General features: G+C 40.8%; 1 protein-coding gene across 5 annotated transcripts in view; it reads right to left on the reverse strand.

The window, feature by feature from the left end:
* DMGDH (dimethylglycine dehydrogenase) overlaps positions 1-23589 on the reverse strand; it is a 73995-nt gene that overhangs the window by 40185 nt on the left and 10221 nt on the right. For 4 of the 5 annotated variants that reach the window (XR_003512967.1, XM_027552939.1, XM_027552940.1 and 1 more), the window contains 6 exons: positions 22151-22315; positions 18803-19007; positions 11954-12202; positions 9091-9289; positions 1304-1473; positions 680-833 (listed from right to left, as the gene is read on the reverse strand). Coding sequence is in view for 4 of the 5 variants with exons in the window: in XM_027552939.1 (XP_027408740.1) it covers positions 680-833; positions 1304-1473; positions 9091-9289; positions 11954-12202; positions 18803-19007; positions 22151-22315 (1142 nt within the window). In the remaining variant the exon portion in view is untranslated. The remainder of the gene's footprint in view (positions 1-679; positions 834-1303; positions 1474-9090; positions 9290-11953; positions 12203-18802; positions 19008-22150; positions 22316-23589) is intronic. The other variant, XM_027552941.1, reaches the window with a different exon arrangement.

The following is a 23589-nucleotide window of genomic DNA, read 5'->3' on the forward strand; positions in this document are numbered from 1 at the left end:
AGAGAATTGTTTCAGTTATATGCTTTATGTTTTAGCTTAACCTAAAATAGTAAGTAAATGATCTTTCCCCCTAGTTTATCAACAGTGCATATAATTTGCATAATTCATTGCACACACATTAGAAAGCAGTAGCTTTCAGATATTCCCTTATAAACAGAAAATCCATATTTACACACTGTTTCCATACTATGTGATTTGACCAGGCATCTTAAATCAAGGTAAACCTTTAAAGGCCAAATAAAGGGGCTTGGAGAGGGTGGGGAAGGTTCCTCTGAGCAATTGGAAAATTCCAAGCAGACGCTTCACTTGGGCCGATTGTAGGTTTCTCGAGGCCACATGGGTCCTTAATGTGGGCCAGTGTCACGTGGGATAAACTAAGGCCTCCACTGCACGGAAATTATTTTTATGGAAAAAGGCTCAGTGCTGTTTGGAATAGGGTAGAGTGAAGGGGTGGGAGGCGGATATGATGCTTCTCTGGGGTCCCTCCATCCCAGTCCCAGAGTTCATTCTGCAGTCAGAACCACAGGTAGGCTAAGTCACTCATTTAGCTGTACCCAGGGGTCCTGGCCTGGTTTGTAGAGCCAGTGTGGGGGATACGGGGCTTCACTGGGTCCCTCCATCCCACTCCCAAAGTTGACTTTGCAGTCTGAGCCACGCGTAGATTAAGTCACTCATTTACCTGTACCCAGGGTCCTGGCCTGGTTTGTAGAACCAGTGTGGCTGCTCCCAGCCTGAATGGAACCCCATGGAACACTTAGACTCCAGGGTTTCATAAAGCCCACTGACTCGCTGAGTTGGCCTCCCAGCAAATCGTTCTTCTTTAGGATAACCAACTGAAAAAGGAAAACCCATACTCTAATAGCACAGAACCAAAACTACAAAGTATTCTGAAGGGATTCAGAAAATGGCAAACACAGTACTTAAAATCCAGAAGATATATATATATATATACACACACACACACACAAACACACAGAATATATGTAAAATAAACATATATAAGCTTAATACATAAGCATATATATAATACATATTAAATTTATATTTTCAAGAAACCAAAACCATCATTTATAATGATCATCAAAGGTAAAGTAAAAATAGATTTAAAAGTTAAAATCACTGATGCATTCCTCACATTAAAGGCATATATTCACATAGATTCCTTTTTTGTTTTAGAAGCATATGCTTTTTAGACTCCCTAACCATTCCCCAATGATGCACAGAATAAAAAGCATCTAAAGTCAGAGGTGCTGTAAGTCAATTCTGAACACACTTCACAGACAACAGTAAATTTGCACCTTACCAATATTGTTGAATCCATATGACTCCCTTGCTTTGGCCTCGGTGTACTCAGCTGTCGTCCATTTGCCATAGCGATTGGGATCCAATTCTATCAGATCAAAAGGTGGTTCTCTGTGCAGGATCCAGTCACTGAGATATTTCCCGACACCACCAGCATGGATTATGCCGTATCTTTCAAATATAGAAATAAATACCCTGTTATTAACGCATATTACTTTCCAGCAATGAAACATGTCCAAATATTTCACAAGGCCTCAAAGCTGGAGTGTTCTATGCTATTCAGAACACACAATCAACATAATCTTTATACTATCATCTTTTTCCTCAAAAAAAAAAAAAGTTTAAGCATCCAAATTAAATGTGCCTGACTTGATAACTAGTTAGTTTCCACAGTTTCAAGAGATGCATGTCTGTAAAATAGCCTATGACTCTTAGCTAGTAAGGATCTCGCTCTAGGAAAATAGAGGCAAGGAAGCACACAGGCAGATGTGCTTGGTACCTTATCTTGAGCTATGATTATTCTCACTAATATGAATCTTGCAAGAGAAATATCTGCACACTGGTGTGGCATACCCATCCCTTCCCAGACTCAGCTTAGTTTAGGTCCCTTTAGCAACGATCTCTGTACAAGGACTTGGGCCATTATCATAGAGGCACACAAAGAGGCAGTCACCCAGGGACTTGTGGGGAAGAAGGGGAGAAACAGTGGCTCCTGTATTTTGCAACCAATGAGTCCCTCGGTGTGGAGGATTAGCTTGTCTATATCCACATGAAGATACTTTAAAACCAAAAACACGGGCTTCCCTGGTGGCTCAGTGGTGAAGAATCCACCTGCCAGTGCAGGAGATACAGGTTCGATCCCTGATCTGGGAAGCAACTAAGATCAGGGAGCATGCCTGTAGATCTTATGCAGAGCTGGAGAGCAATTAAGCCCACTGGGTGGGTCAGAAGGTAAAGAATCCTCCTGCAAAGGGGGAGACCTGGGTTCGATCCCTGGGTTGGGAAGATCCTCTGGAAGAAGGCATGGCAACCCACTGCAATATTCTTGCCTGGAGAATCCCCATGGACAGAGGAGCCTGGTGGGCTATAGTCTGTGGGATTGCAGAGTCGGACCCGACTGAGTGATTAAGCACAGCACAGCACAGCCACAACTACTGAGCCTGTGCTCTAGAGCCTGAAGCTGCAACTGCTGAAGTCTGTGTGCCCTAGAGCCCATGCTCCTCAACAAGAGAAGCACCGTGACGAGAAACCTGTGCCCCACAACTAGAGGAGCTGCCACTTGCTGCAACTAGAGAAAGAGCCCATGTAGCAGTGAAGACCCAGCGCAGTCAAAATCAAATGAATAATTATTTTTTTAAAAGACCAAGAACATAAGTGGCAAATAATTTTATATCAGATGGAGGAATCAGGGTTTAATGTCACCCATGTGAGGTTCTACCCACTCACTCTTATGGGTAAAGTCTCGGGTGGTTCATCTGTGGTTTAAGTCAAGAGAAGCTTTCAAGGAATTGGATGAGTAGGGAGTCATGGGAAGAGGACTAGGAGCAAAAAGGAGTCACATGAGCAAACATCAAAATGCAAGAAATTCCAGTACTCCAGATGACAACTACTTAGCCAGCACTGACGCTTCTGAAAACATGGGAGGACCTTAGCAAAGACTGGAAATGCTAACTACCTTTTTCTACAACAAGATACCAATTTTACTATTTTATAAAAGTGATTTATATCATTTGTTATAGTGATATATTTCCTTATACTTGTTGTAAGGACATTTCTTAAGCAGGATAAAGAGATAGCAATTTATACTTCTCTAGATAATTTTGAAAAGAGACTTGATTTGGCTCATCCAAATCACCCACAATCTCACTAAGTATCAAGAAAGCAAAAAAAAAATTAAATATATGCTTAAAATAATTATGAACTATTTGCATAAACTGTGTATTCGCTTAACCAGTTCCAGTGTGTGACTACAACTGTTATTTTGAGAGCTAGAGATACTGTTTACAAGACTTGAAACTATATGAAGTTCTTTTGGCATTTGGAGGGAATGATGCTGAAGCTGAAACTCCAGTACTTTGGCCACCTCATGCGAAGAGTTGACTCATTGGAAAAGACTCTGATGCTGGGAGGGATTGGGGGCAGGAGGAGAAGGGGATGACAGAGGATGAGATGGCTGGATGGCCTCACTGACTCGATGGACGTAAGTCTGAGTGAACTCCGGGAATTGGTGATGGACAGGGAGGCCTGGTATGCTGCGATTCATGGGGTCGCAGAGTCAGACACATCTGAGCGACTGAACTGAACTGAACTGAACTGAGAGCTTACCATTTACCAGGCATTGTTTCCCCCTGACATCTACCAGCTGATTTATGCTTTAGCGACTCTATTTTACCAGTGAGAAAACCAACCTGCACACAGGAGTTAAATAAGGTTGTCACACTGCAACAGACTGCAGATTTAGGATACAAACTCAGTCATCTGACCCCAGTACACACTCTGTTATTGGACTTTACTTCTTTAATGGTTCTTCTTTTTTTTTTCTGCCAAGACACACATAACAGAATTTATATCCTTGGCAGACTCCTTGGGCATAGCCAGGGTTGTGCTTTGGTTTCGTGCGGACTCACCACCAGACCATCATGTTCTTTATCTTTCAACAATGGCATATGAGTAAATAAATAGGGCAGAGTGCTGTTGCTTGAGGCGAATCCTGCATATAATCTATTTATTTATTTTTATGTTAAAATGTGTTTATTTTTTTAAAAACTTCAAGCTTTTTATTTTATACTGGGGTATAGCTGGTTAACAATGTTGTGATAGTTTCAAGTGGACAGCGAAGGGATTCAGTCATACATATATATGTATCCATTCTCCCCCAAATCCCCTCCTATCCAGACTGGCACATAACATTGAGCAGACTTCCGTGTGCTATACAGTAGGTGCTTGTTGGTTATCCATTTTAAACATAGCAAAAAGGAAATTTCCACAAACTTTAGCCCTACAACCCTCATTAAGTTATATGTAAAATCTCATACAACACATCTGCTGAGATGGATGAAACATCTATTGAAAGCCCAGAGTGGTTGAGAGTGAAATGCATAGAGCAAGAGAGATCTGGGTATAATTCTTGTTCTGCCACTACCAGCTATGTGACCTTGCAAGTTGCGTAACCACCCTGAGCTTTAGTCTCCTCATGTGCACACTTTATGACGCTGGTGGAGAATTAATCGACATGGCATTTTAAAGCATATAGTAGGCAAGTGATACACGGGGGCTGTTGAGTCCTTGTATAACCAACAACAGAGTATGCCTCTGCCCAGTGGATAAGATTTTCATAAGGAAGTAATGTATAACATGGAAGTGGAAGGGAACTCGATGAGGAAAGAAGAGTTAGGCTTTTCTTCTATGTCTAGCATTTATCTGCAGAACCCATTATTACATGGCCCAGCTGCTATGCCTTCTGAGTGTTTGTGTCTGCTTTTTTATAACAACTGTTAAGCTGTCAGGCATTACATCTTACAGCACTCTCCTGTCTTTAAATTTGCTGTTTGTAATCTGTTCTAAGCCAAGATAACCAGATTCAGTTCAGTACAGCTCATTAAACATCTGGGGAGCACTGTGTTAGTTGCCTAGAAGCAGGAGAACTTGCTATATTTGGGACAAAAGTAAAACAGCTTTGACTAGGGTAATGAAAATGAGCACTGGCATATCTGTAGACAGTTTGCAAATATCTATTCTTTGGACTAGAATAACAGACAATACTGAAGTGTAATCCCTGGGCTCCTCTCCAGACTACTGAATCAGAATCTATAGGAGGGGGTTGTATGTGAATATGTTTGCTTGTTGGTTTTCAAATTCAACATGTCTTTCATGGATTCTAATGACAAATAATAGGAATTTCATAGGTAAGATACAAAGGAGGATGAAACACACGTGCAACTAAGAACAGAGTTGAGACTTTGCTTTTTAACAAGGCCGGTGGCTCAGTGGTAAAGAATCCGCCTGCAATGCAGGAGACTCAGGTTTAATCCCTGGGTTGAGCGACTTCACTTTCACTTTTCACTTTCATGCATTGGAGAAGGAAATGGCAACCCCCTCCAGTGTTCTTGCCTGGAGAATCCTAGGGACGGGGGAGCCTGTTGGGCTGCCGTCTATGGGGTCGCACAGAGTCGGATACGACTGAAGTGACTTAGCAGCAGCAGCAGGAAGATCCCTTGGAGGAGGGAATGACAATCCACTCCAGTATTCTTGCCTGGAAAATCCCATGAACAGAGGAGCCTGGCAGGCTACAGTCCACGGGGTCACAAAAGAGTCAGACACGACTGAGTGACCCAACAACAACAGGTGATTTTGGTGCTCAGCCACATACATGGAAACCGCTGGCCTTCAGAACCATGGACTGGATCCCTGGTATAAGCTGGAAGGGGTAGTCGACGTAAGCATTCCACTGTGTTCCGTGAGAACTATTTTAGCAATCTCAACTTTTAAGTAACAATAACGCCTTTTGGGATTAGGCCAGATTGGTCAGAGAGAGTGAGGCACTTTGATCTGACCCTACCTGTCGTCCTTCCCATTCACCTCACAGTGTCTACAACCTGGGGAAATTACTCAGAACAATCAGCTGGATGCCGACATCAACCCCACACAAGCAGATACAGTGTCTAGGTGATAAGTAAATAGTGTTCTAAAGAAAGCAACTTCCTGATTACCTTAGTAATAGGTGTTCTATTAAAGTATAAATATCATGAGACAAGGCATACTGTCTGTTTGTTCATAGATAAAGAGCAATGGTTCACAAAATCTATTGACTAAATCAATAATTCAGTGATTCAGTTAATTGCAGGATCAAAAAAAATATTTAGGAATAAATTTAGCAAAAGAAGTGCAAAACTTACACTCTGATAACTACAAATCACTGTTGAAAGAAATTTTAAAAGTCCTAAACACATGGGCTTCCCTGGTAGCTCAGCTGGTAAAGAATCCACCTGCAATGTGGGAGACCTGGGTTTGATCCCTGGGTTGGTAAGAGCCCCTGGAGGAGGGCATGGCAACCCACTCCAGTATTCTTGCCTGGAGAATCCCCATGGACAGAGGAGCCTAGTGGGCTACAGTCCATGGGGTCACAAAAGAGTTGGACACGACTGAGTGACTGAGCACACACACAGCACACAAACAAGTGGAAGACATCCCTTGTGTGTGAATCACAAGACTCAATATTGTTAGGATGGTAGCACTCCCCAAGTTGATCTACAAAAACGCAATCCCTATGGAAATCCTAGGTGGCTTCTTTAGAGAAATTGACAAGCTGGTCCTAAATGTTACGCAAAATATGAGAAGCCCAAATAGATAAAACAATACTGAATAAGAATAAAGTTGGAAGAGTCATATTTCCCAGTTTCAGAACTTAGTGAAAAACTACCATAATCAAGGCAGCGTGGTACTGGCCTAAGAATAGACACACAGACTAAGGAATAAAATCGAAAGTCCAGGAATAAATCCATACTTATATGGTAAACTGATTTTTTTACAAGGATGCTGTGGGACAATAAAAAAATAAATATTTGGCCTTTGTCCTCAGTTCCTGGCATAGAGGTCCTAACACTTTTGGAATTTATATTCTTTTGTATGCTAAGCTAACAGTTGGCTCCATGGAGAGGGGGCAGGGGAACCAGAAGGCTTCAGAATAGAGGCTGGCCACCAGAAGTTCAATCACCAGTGATCAGTGGTTTTAATCCATGGTGCCTATATAATGAAGCTTCTACAACAACTTCCAAACCACGGCATTCCAAGAGCCTTTGGGTTGGTGAATCGACTGAAGTGCTAGAAGATGATGCACCAGAGAGGCTCACGAAGGCCCTGCAGCAGGTCCTCCCTCCCAGACTTTGCCCTGAGCTCCCCTTCGATACACACTGCTCCTGAGCTGCATTCTGTAGAATAAGCAGGTAAAACTAAGTAAGTTTTTCTTGAGTTCTGAGAGTCATTCTAGTAATTATCAAAACTGAGGAGGGGTTGTAGGAACCTCCAAATCTCTAGCCATTCAGTCAGAAGGACAGGTGATCCCTGGAAGTTGAAACTGGCATCTGAAGTGAGGATGGTTTTGTGAGACTGAGTCCTTAACTAGTGGGGTCTGCACCCTGAGAGTGAGCAGCAGATTTGAAGTGAAACTGTAGGACACTCAGTTGGTGTCAGAGAACTGGAGAACTAAGTGCTGGTGTCAGAAGCAACATCAGAAAAAAAGACATCACAGTGAGTAAAGAGCAGTCTTTCAACAAGTGATGCTGGGACAGTTGGCTATCCTCAAAAGAATCAAGCTGTGTACCTACCTCACAGCACATACAAAAATTAACTCGAGATTGATTAAAGACCTAAATGTAAGTGTTAAAACTATAAAACTCTTAGAAAAAAATAAAGGTATAAATCTTCATTAACTTGGATTAAACAATAGTTTCTTATACATGATATCAAAACTACATTCAAAAAAAAGAAACACATACACATTTTGGACTTCATGGAAATTTAAAACTTTGTGCTTCAATGGATATCATCAAGAAAATTAAAAAACCCACAGAATGGGGAAAATTTTGCAAATCATGTACCAGATATGGGTCTTATATCTAAAATAAAGAACTTTTACAACTTAACAATAAAAAGACTAATAATCTAATTTCTTAAATGGGCGAAGTATACAAACGGACATTTCTCCAAAGAAGATGTAAGAGGGATGCACAAAAGAAACATTCCCACATGCACAGGCCTACGTGTTGACTCTACAGGTGATTCCCTAGGCTCCCAGTTCCATGATACCTTCCAGATTCATAGCTCCATCTGGTTTTCTACCTCTGGATGTTCTGAAGACTTAACACTGTCAAAAATTCAACTCATTATCTTCCTGGTTGTTGCTTCCTTTGACCTCAGCAACCACAGGAGTAAGTTGGAAAGGTTGCCATCATTTGCTCCTTTTCTCTCTCCCTTAAAACCTAATGCAATCTGTCATCAAATCTAAGTAATTTTGCTTCCTATCTCTCAGTCCCCACTGCTGCTTCCTTAGTTCAGACCCCAACCTCTCTACTGTCCTAGAAGAACAGCCCCCCTAGCAGTCTTGTGCCTCTGGTCAGACTTCCCGCCTTGTTCTCAGCTCTAGCCCAGTGCCCAGCAGTAGACCTGGCACAAAGCTGGCCAATCACCAAACATCAGTTGAATAAATGGCCAAACAAAATGGGGAAGGAAAATAGAATATTAGAAACTGTGATCTGACAGTAAAATAGGCTTGACATTAATATTCACCAAATTAATGGGACAAAATGTTAGAGATGAAAGATCAAATGGGTAATGGAATCATAAATAGTAAGCAGCTTGAGTAATCATAAAGAAACAAATCATGTTGAACAAATATGAATTATGGTGAAAACTGCATCAGATATATTTCACATTTGATATTTTAAATTATCTTTGTCATATTGTGTTATGAAAACATCCATGTAAAAGTGGGGCAAATTCATTTATCTGAACACTTCACAGCATGAAAGGAGACATAAATAATGGAAATGGCAAGAAATATGCAAAGGGAAAATTCCAGGAAATCACTGCCCGTCTGTGAACAAATCTGTCAAACCTATACAAGTCAAAGTTTTAAGACTGAAAGTTTTTATTCCTTTCACGTCGTTGCTCATGAAAGGGAGAAAACTCTTCGCCTCTCCCCCGTTTTCCATTTTTGGCCTGAGATTATGGGGCAAGACTTCTCTAAAATATGTAACTCGAATCAGTGTTGAGTTACAGAGAGATACTCACCCGAAACCTACAGCCACCCAGTAGTTTCGGACCCCCTGGTGGGGCCCCACCATAGGCAGAATGTCAGGAGAATAGGTGATGGGACCGTTGACGATCCTGATGATGTCAGCCTTTTTCAAGACTGGAACCAAGTCCATGGCAGCTTCAACGTGTTCCATGATTCGGTCTAGATCAGACTCAAAGAGCTCCTTTCCAAAACCTGAAAAGAAATGCCAGTGTTCAGACAGAAAAGTAGAAATATCGTGTGACATCCCTGATATGTGGAATCTAAAAAGAAGTGATACAAATGAACTTATTTACAAAACAGAGACAGACTCACAGACTTAGAGAGTGAACTTTAGGTTGCGGGGGGGGGGGGTCAGGGGGCCGGGGAAGGGATCGTTAAGGAGTTTGGGATGTGCATGTACACACTGCCTTATTTAAAGTGGATAACCAACAAGGACCTAGTGTATAGCACAGGGAACTCTGCTCAATGTTACGTGGCCTCCTGGATGGGAAGGGAGCGTGGGGAAGAGTACACATGTATATGTATGTCTGAGTCCCTGTGCTGTCCACCTGAAGCTATCACAGTATTGTTTTCAGCTAGACTCCAGAACAAAATAAAAAGTTTAAAAAAAAGAAAAAAGAAATGTCATCGCGGTGAGGATACCACACCTGTCCTGACATGTGCTCCAAAGTGACTTAAATCCCTGAATCCAAGCTTGCATTTAAAGATGGTCTATAAGGAAGTTACTTTTCTTCTTTCTTTTTAAATTCTATGTTTGATATTTGATATCAGTAGATGAGTATTGTTATATTACCATATTATATACTGAGAATAATAGTTATTTTTTGAAACATTAAATCATGAAAGGTAACCTTTATAATAGAACATTTTATTTTATTCATATTAGCAGTTTCCAGTATTTAATCCAATCACAATTTTAAAAACCAACAATAATAACTTGGTTTGTCAAGAGAGATCTTTTATCCTTGAATTAACTATAAAATTCTGTTTCATCCTCTCAAGTAAGGGCAAATGGGAGTTTACAAAGTCATGTCAGGACACTGGGGATAAATGGAAAACCACTTTAAGATGCAGATGATGGACTCCAGACACCTTTTAACTCTCAGTAGGGAAGGAATGGCAAGGAGGCCTCATTCTTCAAGCCCTGTGCCACACACACATCAAGGACTAGAACACTGGGAAGAGTCAAGGTCTTGGGACACAGTCGTCTCCTCCATTGTGAAAGGCACTATGACTGGGGGCAGGGCCACGGATGAGCTGCTAGAAGAATGCCTCCAGCGGTGCTGGCGGCGTTCCGCACAGCAGCCAGCCAGCCGCTTCTTGCTCCTCTGTGGACAGTATGTCGGGTCAGGGAGGCCTGCAGATCATGCGGGTTAGACCCGAGCATGTGGGCACCCAGGGCCAGCCAACAATCTGGCTCTTCCTCCAGCCAGAATTATTTAAATATTTCTTCAACATTTATGTGGCGGAGAGGCTGCTGGCACAGGGGAAGGACCTAGAAGTAGGCTCCCAGGTGGCAGCTCAGCCCTCCCTCTGGGATCGGAGCTACTCCCCTCAGGCCCAAGAGTGCAGAGCCCACTGTGCAAAGCCAAGCCCTTAACTGGCTGGCCTGACGTCTGTGGAAGGTGGTTTATCATGTGCAGTAACTGGGCAAAGATGTTCTTTGAAGACTAGGAGGGAGGGATTCATTCTGTAGCCCAAGCAGCTTATCAAAGTACAATTCCAGACAGCACTATTATCTGCATTTCTTCATACTCTCTATAATATTTTGTGCCAATGACATTTTAGCTCCGAAGAATTTATGCTTTTGAACTGTGGTGTTGGAGAAGACTCTTGAGAGTCCCTTGGACTGCAAGGAGATCCAACCAGTCCATTCTGAAGGAGATCAGCCCTGGGACTTCTTTGGAAGGAATGATGCTAAAGCTGAAACTCCAGTACTTTGGCCACCTCATGTGAAGAGTTGACTCATTGGAAAAGACTCTGATGCTGGGAGGGATTGGGGGCAGGAGGAGAAGGGGACGACAAAGGATGAGATGGCTGGATGGCATCACTGACTCGATGGACACGAGTCTGAGTGAACTCCAGGAGTTGGTGATGGACAGGGAGGCCTGGCGTGCTGCGATTCATGGGGTCGCAAAGAGTCGGACACGACTGAGCGACTGAACTGAACTGAACTGATAGATTAAAACCCAAGATACCTGCTTAGGTGACCCAATCCTTCATCTGGCTTTGCAGAAAAGTTTCATGAAAAAATTAAAAAAAAAAAAAGTAAATAAATACAACAGGTTCTTTTCTCCCTTACAGAACTTGAAAGAGAAACTATGGTACCTCCAGAGTTAGCAAGGAGGCCTAAGCTTTTTCCACATCCATTTATGCAGCATGAGACAGCTTCAGTTCGCAGTTCAACCTATCCTGTTCTGCTGTAGATTTCAAGGCTTTCATTCTTAACAGGCTGCATGCCTATCTCTGATACCTGTTGTGTTACCAACTGACAAAGCACAAGAGGAGCTGTGTACAAATCTAAAAACTAAACCAAGTAAGCAGAGGAGTGAGAAGGAAGTGGGGAGGCAGGAGGTTGGTGTGGCCAGGTAAAAATTACCTGGGGCTTTCCAAAGCAGAGGGGAGAACTTTTTTTCAGCCTTTCTACAACCAACTCTCTTTCCTTACTCCCTGCTGTTATTGTTCAAAGGGATATGAGAACAGAATTCACCTCAAAGCCCTCACCTCCAATGTTCCAGGTTATCTATTTGATAGTCTAGTATCATGGTGTCATCTCATTCTACAAACAACCCAGAGCAATGGGAAGGACAACATATATGTGTCTGACCTGCACACGCCTCTATCTGCGGAACCCACCTGGGGGGACTCCACTGGTGACCCATGAGTCCTGAACCTTCATTTTCTCCTGACTTTCATATGGACCAAACAAAAGCCCATCCCTTTCCTGTCGGAGGTAAAATGATCCTTCCAGGTCACGGAGCACCGGGAGTTCTCGCTTTAAAGCTTTCACTTCAGGGATGGTCGATGTGATAATATATTGATGTTGAACTGGAATGAGAGGATGTTCCAGTCCAATCATCTTACCTACTTCACGAGCCCAAAATCCTGAAATAAGAAAAAGTATTAGAAGATGTCACTTCACATAAAAATGTACCACAGATGCCATTGATATGGCTATTTCAATTAAAATAAAATATTTAGAAGAATTCAGTACTCATGGCAAAGTCTAAAGAACGTCATAACAACACCAATGAACGTATCCATGATACAGAGATAGACTCATTGGCATAAAGAACAGACTTGTGGATGCCAAGGAAGGGGAGGGACTGAAGGGGAGTTTGGGGTTAGTAGGTGCAAACTGGTGTGTATAGGATGGATGAACAACAAGGTTTTAGTGTATAACACAGGGAACTATATTCAATAACCTGTGGTAAACCATAATGGAAAAGAATATGAAAAAGAGTATATGTGTGTATATGTGTATATACATATATAACTGAATCACTTTGCTGTACAGAATTAATTAGCCCAACTTTGAAATTCAACTATACTTCCTTAAAATTAATTTTTAAGAAATGAATGTCCATAACAACTTTAAACTTTTTGTCATTGCAAAACTGAATGGGGGAAGAGAAGACAATATTTTATACCACCCCAGAGTTCTGAAGAATCTAAGGGAACTCCATTCCTGAAAAAGTATTTTGCCTATAAGCAAAGGTATGGGGGAAAAAATTCTTTGAAGGAAAAAATAAACAACCCAAATAAATAAAATGTCATAAATATTAAAAAGACAGTAATGGACTGATCTTACTTGTATAACAGGGAGGTCAGGCAATGAAAGAGACCCCGTGTAGCTGTGATCAGCAGAATAATATGCATAATAAAACCCTGCTAGTCAGCCCTCTATCCCCCAGACTTTCCTCTCTTCAAATCCCGGGAGCCTAAAATTCTACAAATACAGAATTGTTCTGTCAACTTAAAATTTGAAAATGCATATACTTTGGGAAAGATAACAACTTAAGTTCTCTGTTATATTAAAAGTTTAGTTTGGATATGTTTGTAAGACCCTTTATTGCAAAGGCAGAAGGCATCTTGAGCAGGAGGGAGGTAGTGCCCCAGCAAAGGGGAGCGGGCCCATAGGTAAGTGAGCATTCTCACAACCTGCTTCTCCCTTCACAGTGTGCATGGGAGCATTGTGCACTAATATTACTAATATTAGTAACTAATATTACTTTTTTCTAATTGCAAAAGACAGAACCAGATAAGTTGTGGCGGAAAGGACCCTTGATTCTCTCCCCTCCTCAGTGACTCTTCAGTCTACAGATGTGGAGCTCAAGTCCAAAATGATAAGGAGACATGCCCAAGCTCATACTGGGAGACTCTGGAGTGCTCACATCTTACTGGTTTTCTGGCTACAGAAAGACTATTCTAAAAATCTGAGACATATTCAACTGAATAAAGGTATTTTAGAACCTAAAATGACAAAAACGATTATTTGTCAGGGATACAGGGCCACCTGACCCACCAATGATTTACTGAGGGGATGGTGGGTCCTGTTTGCTTGTTTCATAATAATGTTGAATGATCATTCTAATGATTAGGGAATCTTCCCCAAGTTATTTCTTTAGAGGTTGCATTCTCTGAACTTTTAACTATTTCTGGGTGTTGTTGTTGGTTATCTTTTTGGTGGGGGCAACCTGGTAAGGAGTCCTGAAGTCTCTGTCACTATGAAGTTCAGAGCCAGACACAAATTATCAATCGAATATGAAAACCCTGATGGTGTTCTCTTATGTGACATCCAAACATCACTCTTGGATTCTCTTGTTTTGTTTTAGCCTGACAGCTAAGCTGGTCATACTTGGATAACAGAAATGGGTGTCCATTTGCAAACCAAAAATCTTACCTGGGGGCATTAGAGCTGCCTGCTGGTCTTTGAATAATTTAAAGATTTAATTTATTCTTGTTAATAGAAAGATGTAGATTATCAATATCAAGACTTTGCAGGATAATATAGTAAAGCCACATGTTCTAGTTATATGCACTGGAGCAGTTTTAAAATATAAAAAGCCAAAATATTTAGCCTAGCATTTCAAACCACTGCAGTAATTAATAAGCTCATTTCAATTAAAAACAAAAATTAAAGAAAATAAATTCTGTCCTACTCAAACATATTTACAAATTTCTGAACCTAATTGTTTGCTTGTTAATATACTTCATCATTAAAATAAAGTGGAAATGTATGTATAAGCATCATATAACTATCTTACTCCAAATCCCATAGCAAGCCCTACACTGTCTTCCCCTACACTGTGGTGGTGTTTGTTGGCATTCTCTTCCTCTATATGTCAATCAAGTTAACCTAAATCTTGCCAGGATTACACGTTAACCCTTGCTAGATCACCCACTGACCAAGTTCAAAGGGAAGAGAAACAAGTGTGGAGGAATCTTCTATAATCTACCATTATCATCGGAAAAACATAGAAGAGTCGATAAAAATGATCACTAGAAATGGCTTCCATTTTAAAAATGCAGTGATTAATAGAAATGGAGTTTAAATGAACAGTACGGGTTTGTGGACAAGTTTACTTCTAGTAGATGGTTTATACAGTGACATTCTCTGAGGCAAAGCCTGGACAAAATTAAGCACTTCTTTTTGGCTGAATACTGGACTTCATGTTGGCATGACCCAGTCACATTTCTGATTTACCATGTTAGGAAAATTCTGAAGTAAAATTTACAGTGTTAACTTGGGCTTAATGAGTAGATTGGAAATGAGGTCAAGAGAAACATTCATCATCAGGCATCACAGCAAATAGCTCCTGCCCTTGCCTTTGAGCTGCACTGGAGCTCAGGTTGGATCCCCAAGGATCTGAACAAAGCTGTGTTCAGAGCAACGTTAAAGGCAGGTTAGCTTATTGCACAGCAAGAGGTCAGCAGGGTGAGAAACAGTTCCTCAGCTCTGCTTGCACAACTAAAAGCTTCCCACATTCCCTCTTCTGAAGGAACAAGATATACAGGAAACACTGATATAGCAGTGTTTCTCAAAAGATATTTACAGTCCATCTGGTACGACAGTATAGTACTACCTGGAGCCTTGTTTAAAATACAGCTTCCCCAGCCAGACCACCTGGGAAACTTCTCATGGTGACTCTTATGTACCTAGCTTGAAAACCAAGCTCTGTGGGAAGTCAGGTTACCAGCAGAATGTGTGCTGAATGACCACAGAGCAACTGAAAGGAGCGGGGAAATCTTAAGGCGGGTACCAAGAAGCTATACACCCAATGCTAGTGTTTCCTAGACCAGGGCATAGGTCTTCCAGGAAATAATTATAGTAATCAAAATTATTATCATTATTCTACTGAATTTGTTTAGTGCTTTCTATGTGGTTTAGTGGCTAAGTTGTGTCCAACTCTTTGCGCCCCCATGGACTATAGCCTGTCAGGCTCCTTTGTCCATGGGATTTCCCCAGGCAAGAATACTGGAGTGGGTTGCCATTTCCTTCTCCAGGGGATCTTCCCCATCCAGGGATGGAACCTGGGTCTCCTGCATTGCAGGCAGATTCTTTACCAACTAAGCCACTAGGGAAGTCTCTTATCTGGGTACTTCGCATTATTAGCTCATTTACTGATCATAACAACTTGTTGAGATGGCAATTAGTGTTCTTGCCTGGAGAATTCCATGGACAGAGGAGCTTGCCAGGTTACAGTCCATGGGGTCTCAAACAGTCAGACATGACTAACACTTTCACACACATCTGTTTTACAAATGGGCAATTTTCCCAGGTCACACAGCTGGCAATAATGTGTCTCTGGTCAAGAGAGCCCCACTGCCCTGGACAGTGCTGGAGATACATCAGCAAACTGAAAAATTTTTGCTTTTAGACTTCCCTTTTCATGGTATCCTGAAGACTTGGCAGCCTCCCATGGTTATGGTGCAGTTGAGTAACTAATAGCGGCCTTTACATCTTTTACATTTTGGTTCTATTTCCAATCTATATCCCAGTGATGTTAATTAGGTTTCAGAGCTGCCAGAAGGCTAGCTCTGAAATTTATGAGACATCTTGGTCTCACCAAATAACTCTGGGAAACATTCCATCAGACACACATTCTAAATCAGGTCAGTACAATGCCTTCTGCAGATGGTTGCTTTTATTCATAAAATCAATCATTGCTAGCTTGAAGAACAGAAGAGGGTATATCCAAAACTTCACCCCCAATTGCTAAGGCTTACATTTAGGGGAACCTCCATACTTTAGAAAGGTGTTTTTAAAAAAACAGACTCCTCCATACCTTCCACAGACTACTAATATGTGATAAGTTAGATTTTCTCCAATAATGTTTGCCAATAGAAGAAAAGATGGAGAAGAAAAGGGGGAAAAAAAAAAGATATGGGGCTGAGATGTGATCTGAATGGCATAAAGAACTGAGAATTGAGACAACACAGTTCTTTGTATGGCTTCCCAGGAGGCTCAGTGTAAAGAATCTGCCTGCCAATGCAAGAGAAGCAGATTCAATCCCTGGGTTGGGAAGAGTCTCTGGAGAAGGAAACGGCAACCCACTCCAGTATTCTTGCCTGGGAAATCCCATGGACAGAGGAGCCTGGTGGCCTGCAGTCCAAGGGGTCGCAAAGAGTCAGACACGACTGACCAACCAAGTGCACAAGCACACAGTTCTTCATACAACTGTGAACAAGGAGCTACCTGGAGTTATCAAGACCTGAGGATGGAACTCAGATGTGGCTGAGTTAAAGGCATCAGGAGCAAAGGCATTCAGAAGCAGGACATCTGAAGAACAGTTTTTCTGATGCTGCTCTGGGATTTGCTTTTTGAGGCCAGCACCAGAAATATTTCTCCAGGACCTCCTGCTCTTGTTCTCCTCTGCCCAGGCCACCCCACAGGATTGCACAGCTGCACAGAATACCTCATTTGGTAACCAATGTCCTAGACTTAGGTCAGATCTCTTTGGAAATTATTCTTTCTCTTCAATGATGCCTTATTCCTCACAAATTGTGCTTTAGAAAAAAGAAATATTATGATGGCAATGAATTGTATGAATAAATATTTATCCATTTTAGGAAAATAAGAGATAAATGTGTTAAATTAAGGTCTTCTATGTTATTTCTCAAAACAGTTAAGAGCATGTGGCTGCCTGAACCATTGTGTAAGAAAAATCATGGGGTTTGTCCAAGTCTCTCTGAAATGAGTTCAGTGATCAATGAGCAATGTCTGTCACAGGTGCTGGATAAGAAGTCAGAGAATGTCTGTTTAGTATTTACTATCACTATGAAAACTGTCAAATGTTTTTAGAGGCTGAATTCATGAGACCATAAAGAAAGTTGCAAGATGACAAAGAATTTTTGCTACTTGGAAAAAGAGAACGAACAGTTTTATTGCCTTAGATCTTCTGGCAGAATTTAGACCAGGTGTGCCCAAGGACAGTGATAGGGGACAGGGGAGGGTTGGAGGGAGTTCCTGATGGAGATTTCCTTGGGGGCGGGGCAAGTGAAGTTCAAAAACAAAGCAATGCTTTTGCTTTTATTTTTTAGGCAAGTCATCTTACATTATTTAGAATTTCAAATGATGGCAAAGAATGAGATTTTTATGCTTTACAAATGGGAGCATGGATTGGAAAGAGTCAGAAATACTAACATAAACTCTTAAATATTGAAGACATTACTTTTTCCAGGGTCACTAAAAATGTTTTGTTAAAAAAATAACATCAAACAGAAGATACAATCTAAAGGAAAGAATCCTAAGAGTACTTGCTTCTGGCATGTTCTCATGGCATATAATCTGATCTGATAAATAATAAAGGTTGTTTTCACTTTGTAAATATAAGCAATGACTCAAAGAGCAGACCATGAGAAAATCAACAGCTGCCTCATGCTTATTTTAGGTTTTAAATTAACCATTATGTACCATAGGTAAATATAAATTATTATCCCAGGTTAGACTGCACAAGCAGTTTCATTTGCACAATAATTTATTTTTAGTGTGTTATTTGAAAATTACTTCATAGGCGAAGGACCTGATAGAAAGTATGTTAACTCAAGAATCCAAAGACCCAGGTTCAAGTCCTGGTTTTGACACAACTGTCATTTTGCCAATTAGCATAATTGTCACTTTGCAATAAACATAAACTTCTTGGACTTTGATCTTCACAAATGGAAGATGAGTGAGTTGTTAGATTATCTCAAATATCCCTTTTGGCTTCAACATTCTGAGTCTAAATTGTAACAGAGCATACTAAAGAAAAGATTATGCAATACATTAATGAGTTAAAAGTTTTTTGAATAGAGTCAAGTAATCAAAATGGATAAGAAAGGATACAAATGATCAAATTTGCTCTAAAAATCAAAAAGACAATGCTCATGAATTTGAACATTAGAATTTGGTTATTATTGTAAAGAAGGCAAAAATTTAGGAAGGAAAAAGAAGCATAGTTTGGCAAAATATGACCCGGAACAGAATAAGATGGAAAACCAACTTCTTATGGATAACCAAGGGCAGCATCATATCTCACATATGAAGAACAAGGTGATGGAGGGAGAGATTTGTAGCTCAGAAACAGACAAAATGTTCAACATGAGAGCATCACAGTGTTTCATAACAATGTTTAGAGTATAAAACATTACTTTATAGCTAAATATCTTATTTCTTTGCCACTTGAAAAAAAACAAAAACCCACTATTGGAAAAGATGCTTACCTGCAGCATTCACAATTCTATTTGCTCTCATAGATCCATGTGGTGTTTCAACATCCCATGTTCCATCTGACCTTGGTTTCAAAGAAGTCACTGGGGCAGGATATTTTAAAAGGGCACCATATTTCCTAGCCCCAGCCGCCAGGGCCATAGTTAGAGAGTACGGATCAATGTGACCATCTCCAGGATTATACAGTCCAGCTAAAATCTAAATGGATCATACAAGAGTCAATATTCAAATGAATTTATATATATATACTCACTCACTATCCTGCCAGCAAATACTTAGTAAAGCTTAACTTTAAAAATGCATCATGGCATCAGATTGCTCCATCTTCACTTTATTTTCCTTGTCCAAGGTCAGACCTAGGTAGGAATCACATTTAGAGCCAAGTAAACAAGCTATTTGAAAGAAGTTTGCAATTGTCTCCAACATTCATTCTTGCCTCCCCTAGAAAGCAATGGAAGACAAATGTTTTTTTAGACACATAACCACTAAGAACAAAGAGTGTCCAATAGCTGGCAGCCATTCGTTCCAGCTGGTAACTGAAACTGTTACAAAATTCTGGTCAATGAAATGCAAATGAAAGTATCACAGTCACATGAATCATTTTTAAAAAACAACTGGCATATGCCTCTTGTCCCTTCTTTGTCCCTTCCTCCACCCTGCTGCCTGTGAGGCAGACATGATGGTTGGTGCTCTAGCTGCCATCCTGGAATAAGAACAAAAGAGCCACACCCTAGGAATGGCAGGGCAATGATTTAGAAGGCAACTGGGTCCCTGAAGCCTTCATGGAGAAGAGTCACCATTCAAGCCCTGGACTACCTAAATAAAAGAGAAATAAACACCTATCTTGTCTAAGCATTATTATTTTGGTTTCTGACATCTGTAGTCAAATCTAATACTAACTGATCAGTTATTTATATTTAATTATTTAATATTATTAATAAATTCACATGTTAAATATATAACTGGTATCGGGGAAATGTGTACTTGATTCAATCATTCAACAACTTGTTCTTAAATACCTACTTTGTGCTAGGGCTTGAGATACTGAGGGAGAAACAAAGAAGAATCCAGCTCAGATGAAACAAGGAGGGAGCAGTGAAATATATACTTAGTTCTCACCTATTCAACAAAAATCTATTAAGCACCAAGTATGGGCAAGAGGCTTTCGTCAATTTTTTTTTTTTCCTGCATCTATTGAGATGATCATGTGTTTTTTATCCTTTATTCTATTTATCCAAAGTTACATTGGTTGATTTTTCAGATGTTAAAACTAACCCGGCATAAGGGATAAATTCCACTTGGTTATGCTAAAGAATCTTTTTTTTATAAGTTGCTGAATTCAATTGGCTAGTATTTTGTTGAGGATTTTTACATCAGTATTCATAAGAGATACAGGTCTTTCTTTTCTCATGACATCTTTGTCTAGTTTTGGTATACATTCTGGCCTCATAGACTAAGTTGGAAAGGGTTCACTTCTCTTCTATTTTTGGAAGACTTTGTGAAGAATTGTAGTAATTCTTCTTTAATGTCTGGGCCCAGTGAAGCCATCTGGGGCCCAGCTTTCCTTTGTGGGAAGTTTTGGATTACTAATCCAATCTCTGGTTACAGGTTTAGTGCAAGAGAATTTTTATTTCAATGGCATTTGTATTATTGTAAACTTCTAAATATCACTTGTCTTCCCTGGTTAGTCAGATGGTAAAGAAACTGCCTACAATGCAGGTCGGGAAGAACCGCTGGAGAAGGGAATGGCAGTCCACTCCAGCATTCTTGCTTGAAGAATTCCATAGACAGAGGAGCCTGGTGGGCTCCAGTCCATGGAGTTGCAAAGAGTCAGACAAGACTGAGTGACTAACACACACACACACACACACACACACACACACATCACACTGGTCTTTTATAATGGATATGTCCTTATGCAGTGATCCTCTATCTATTTGATTTGGAACCCTGCCCATATGCAGAGAATACTCTTCCCACATATTCCCACTGCCTAATTTTCTTGAGAAAAATCTGTGATGGTGAGGACTTGCAGCAAAGCACCCCAAGATTGACATATAAACAGAATATGCTTCCTAGTAGTGGTGGCAGAATGTTAATGCAGACAATGTGATGCAACACCAAACTGCCATCGCACTGGAATCACACAAAACTATAGACAAGGGAGTGCAGCAGCCTGTAAAGACTCCCAGAGGCAAACAACCCCAGCTCCCAGATCAAAGCCATGAACTCTCTTGGATCAGAGACACTGCCGGACTTACCAGGGAGAAACACAAGCCTCTGCTTCCCTGAACAGCCCTGCCTGATACCCTGAGGTAGTAGGTATAAAGGAGTCAGAGAGCCTAGGTGCAAATCTCTGCTCCAACTTTCTAACTGGATGGTCTTGGGCCCACTATGTGAACCACGCTGCAATTTCCTGTTTCTTGATAATGTGTGGGTGTGTTGGTGTGGGTAGGTTCAGTCGCTCAGTCCTGTATGACTCTTTGTGACCCCATGGACTGTAGCCTGCCAGGCTGCTCTGTCCATGGAATTTTCCAGGCAAGAATACTAGAGTGAGTTGCCATTTCCTACTCCAGGGGATCTTTCTGACGCAGGGAATGAACCCATATCTCTTGTGTGTCTCTTGCACTGGCAGGCAGATTCTTTACCACTGGGCCATCTGGGAAGCCCAAATGCTTCTTATTTTTATTGTGAAGATTAAATGAGATTATACATGTGAAAGGCTTAGCAAATATCTAGTACATAATTATGTGCTGTAGTGTGAGGTAGTGCAGTATTAGTCATTTTTACTATTATTCAAAAGGGATTATCACTCAGCAAAAAGACACTAAATATCCAAATGGATTTTCTCAGCCAAATTTGGTTAGATCAATAACCTGATACAGAGATTGTCAAGCTAGTTTATTTGAGTTAGGTGATATTTGTGTAGCAATATATATTAGGGACAGCATGTATTTCTATCTTTGATTTTATAAAAAAATTATTAATATATTCTTTCTACACACACATTTATCACACGCAGTTATTTTCTTTGCATGTCTCAAGCAGAAGGTTTATTATAAAAACCTCTAGATCTGAGGGACACAGTAATAGAGAGGTATTGAAAATATTTCCTTGGTTGTCATAGGTAGAAAACTAATCAGATTGTTCATTACTTTTGCTTTATTTAACATACATAATATCCCACCTTCTCATTTACCCAAATTTCAGCATTAAACATCTGATTTTGTCATTCAAAATGTATGCACAAAGTTTTTCTATTTTTAATTAACTGTCTAAAATAACATTTTCTAATCTTAATTAAAATTAACAAATGGTGAAAATGCCCTTAGGATAAATACCTTATTCATGTTGAGTAAAGGAAACATTTCTTGAATTTTTTCAGGTTCAATAATATACTGCTCTGTTGCATGCCAGCGAGTCCGAGTCATTTGATACTTAAATTCATCTACCCTTACAGGAGTGGTAGCAATTCTGATACTACCTGGCTGATGGAATCCCACCACCTGCAACAATGATGCCAATAAAAACTCATAAGTAAATCATGATTTGGCACTCAACCATGGTTCTTCTCCAGCACAGTAAAAATGCAGGTGTGCCAGAAAAGAGATTCACTCTGCATGATAGTGATAACTACACACCATGTTTGCCGCATACAAAAAGATATTCATTCAAGGAGTATTCACTAAGTGCCTCCTCTGAGCCAGGCACCACACTAAGCCCTTAGAGATGCTGTTGTGAACAAGAGAGAGGAAGACCCTGCCTGGATGGAGCCTACAGTCTGCAGGTAAAGACAGATAGCTAAATGCATAATTACAACATGAGATGGTGTTCATCTACAGAGTGGAAGAAAATTCTGTGGAAAAAGAAAAAGTTGAAGAAGGAACATGAAGAATTAGAATGTTGCGACAAGGAGAATAAGTATGAACTGAAAGAAACATTCATTTGGCATTTACTGAAGTTCTTTACTTGGCCAAGCACTCAGCAAGGCCCTGAGTGACAGAGATCAAAAACGAAGTCCTTGGACTTCCCTCGTGGCCCAGGGGTTAAGAATCCATCTGCAGTGAAGAGACATGAGTTTGAGTCCACATGCTGTGGAGCAGCAAAGCCCAAGAGCTGTAACTACTGAGCCTACATGCCGTAGAGCCTATGCTCTGCAACTAGAGAAGCCACTGCATTGAGAAGCCTGCACGCTGCACCTGGAGAGCAGCCCCTGCCGGAGCAACTAGAGCCCGCACATAGCAGTGAAGACCCAGAAGAGTCACAAGGATGCACTCCTTATCCTCGACTTGCTCAGAGTCTGTAGGAAAGACCAATTAAATAAAGTAAATAAAGCAACTACCACAACTGAGAGAGATTCGTGTTATAAGAGGGTCGTGCACTCATGTTCTTAGAACCAAGAGATGCACGCTCAGTCCCATCTGATTGCTGGGTGAAGAAAGTTAGGGATGGCTTCTCAAAGCGCAGATGACTGCCGGGAAGGTGGAGGGTGATGCTGAAACGGGGACCAGAGGGAATATCGTCTCAGAGACAGAGATCAGCTCAATCTAGAACTGTATATAATTAAGAATAGCTGAAGCATATAAGCAGAGCAAAGAGTGGCAAGAGAAAATGTTGGGAAAGCAGGCAGGGCTTAGCTAATAAAGGCCCCTCTTTGGCTTTTGTCCTGTAGACTGTGGGGAGCCATGTGATGGTTTTAGGAAAGGGAAATGGCTTGAAAATTTTAAGTAGACTTCAGTCAGTCCATGGATACTCTTTGCCTGCCACTTTATTTTGAAAG

The sequence above is a fragment of the Bos indicus x Bos taurus genome, chromosome 10 (assembly GCF_003369695.1).
Source record: "Bos indicus x Bos taurus breed Angus x Brahman F1 hybrid chromosome 10, Bos_hybrid_MaternalHap_v2.0, whole genome shotgun sequence".
Classification (NCBI taxonomy): Eukaryota; Metazoa; Chordata; class Mammalia; order Artiodactyla; family Bovidae; genus Bos; species Bos indicus x Bos taurus.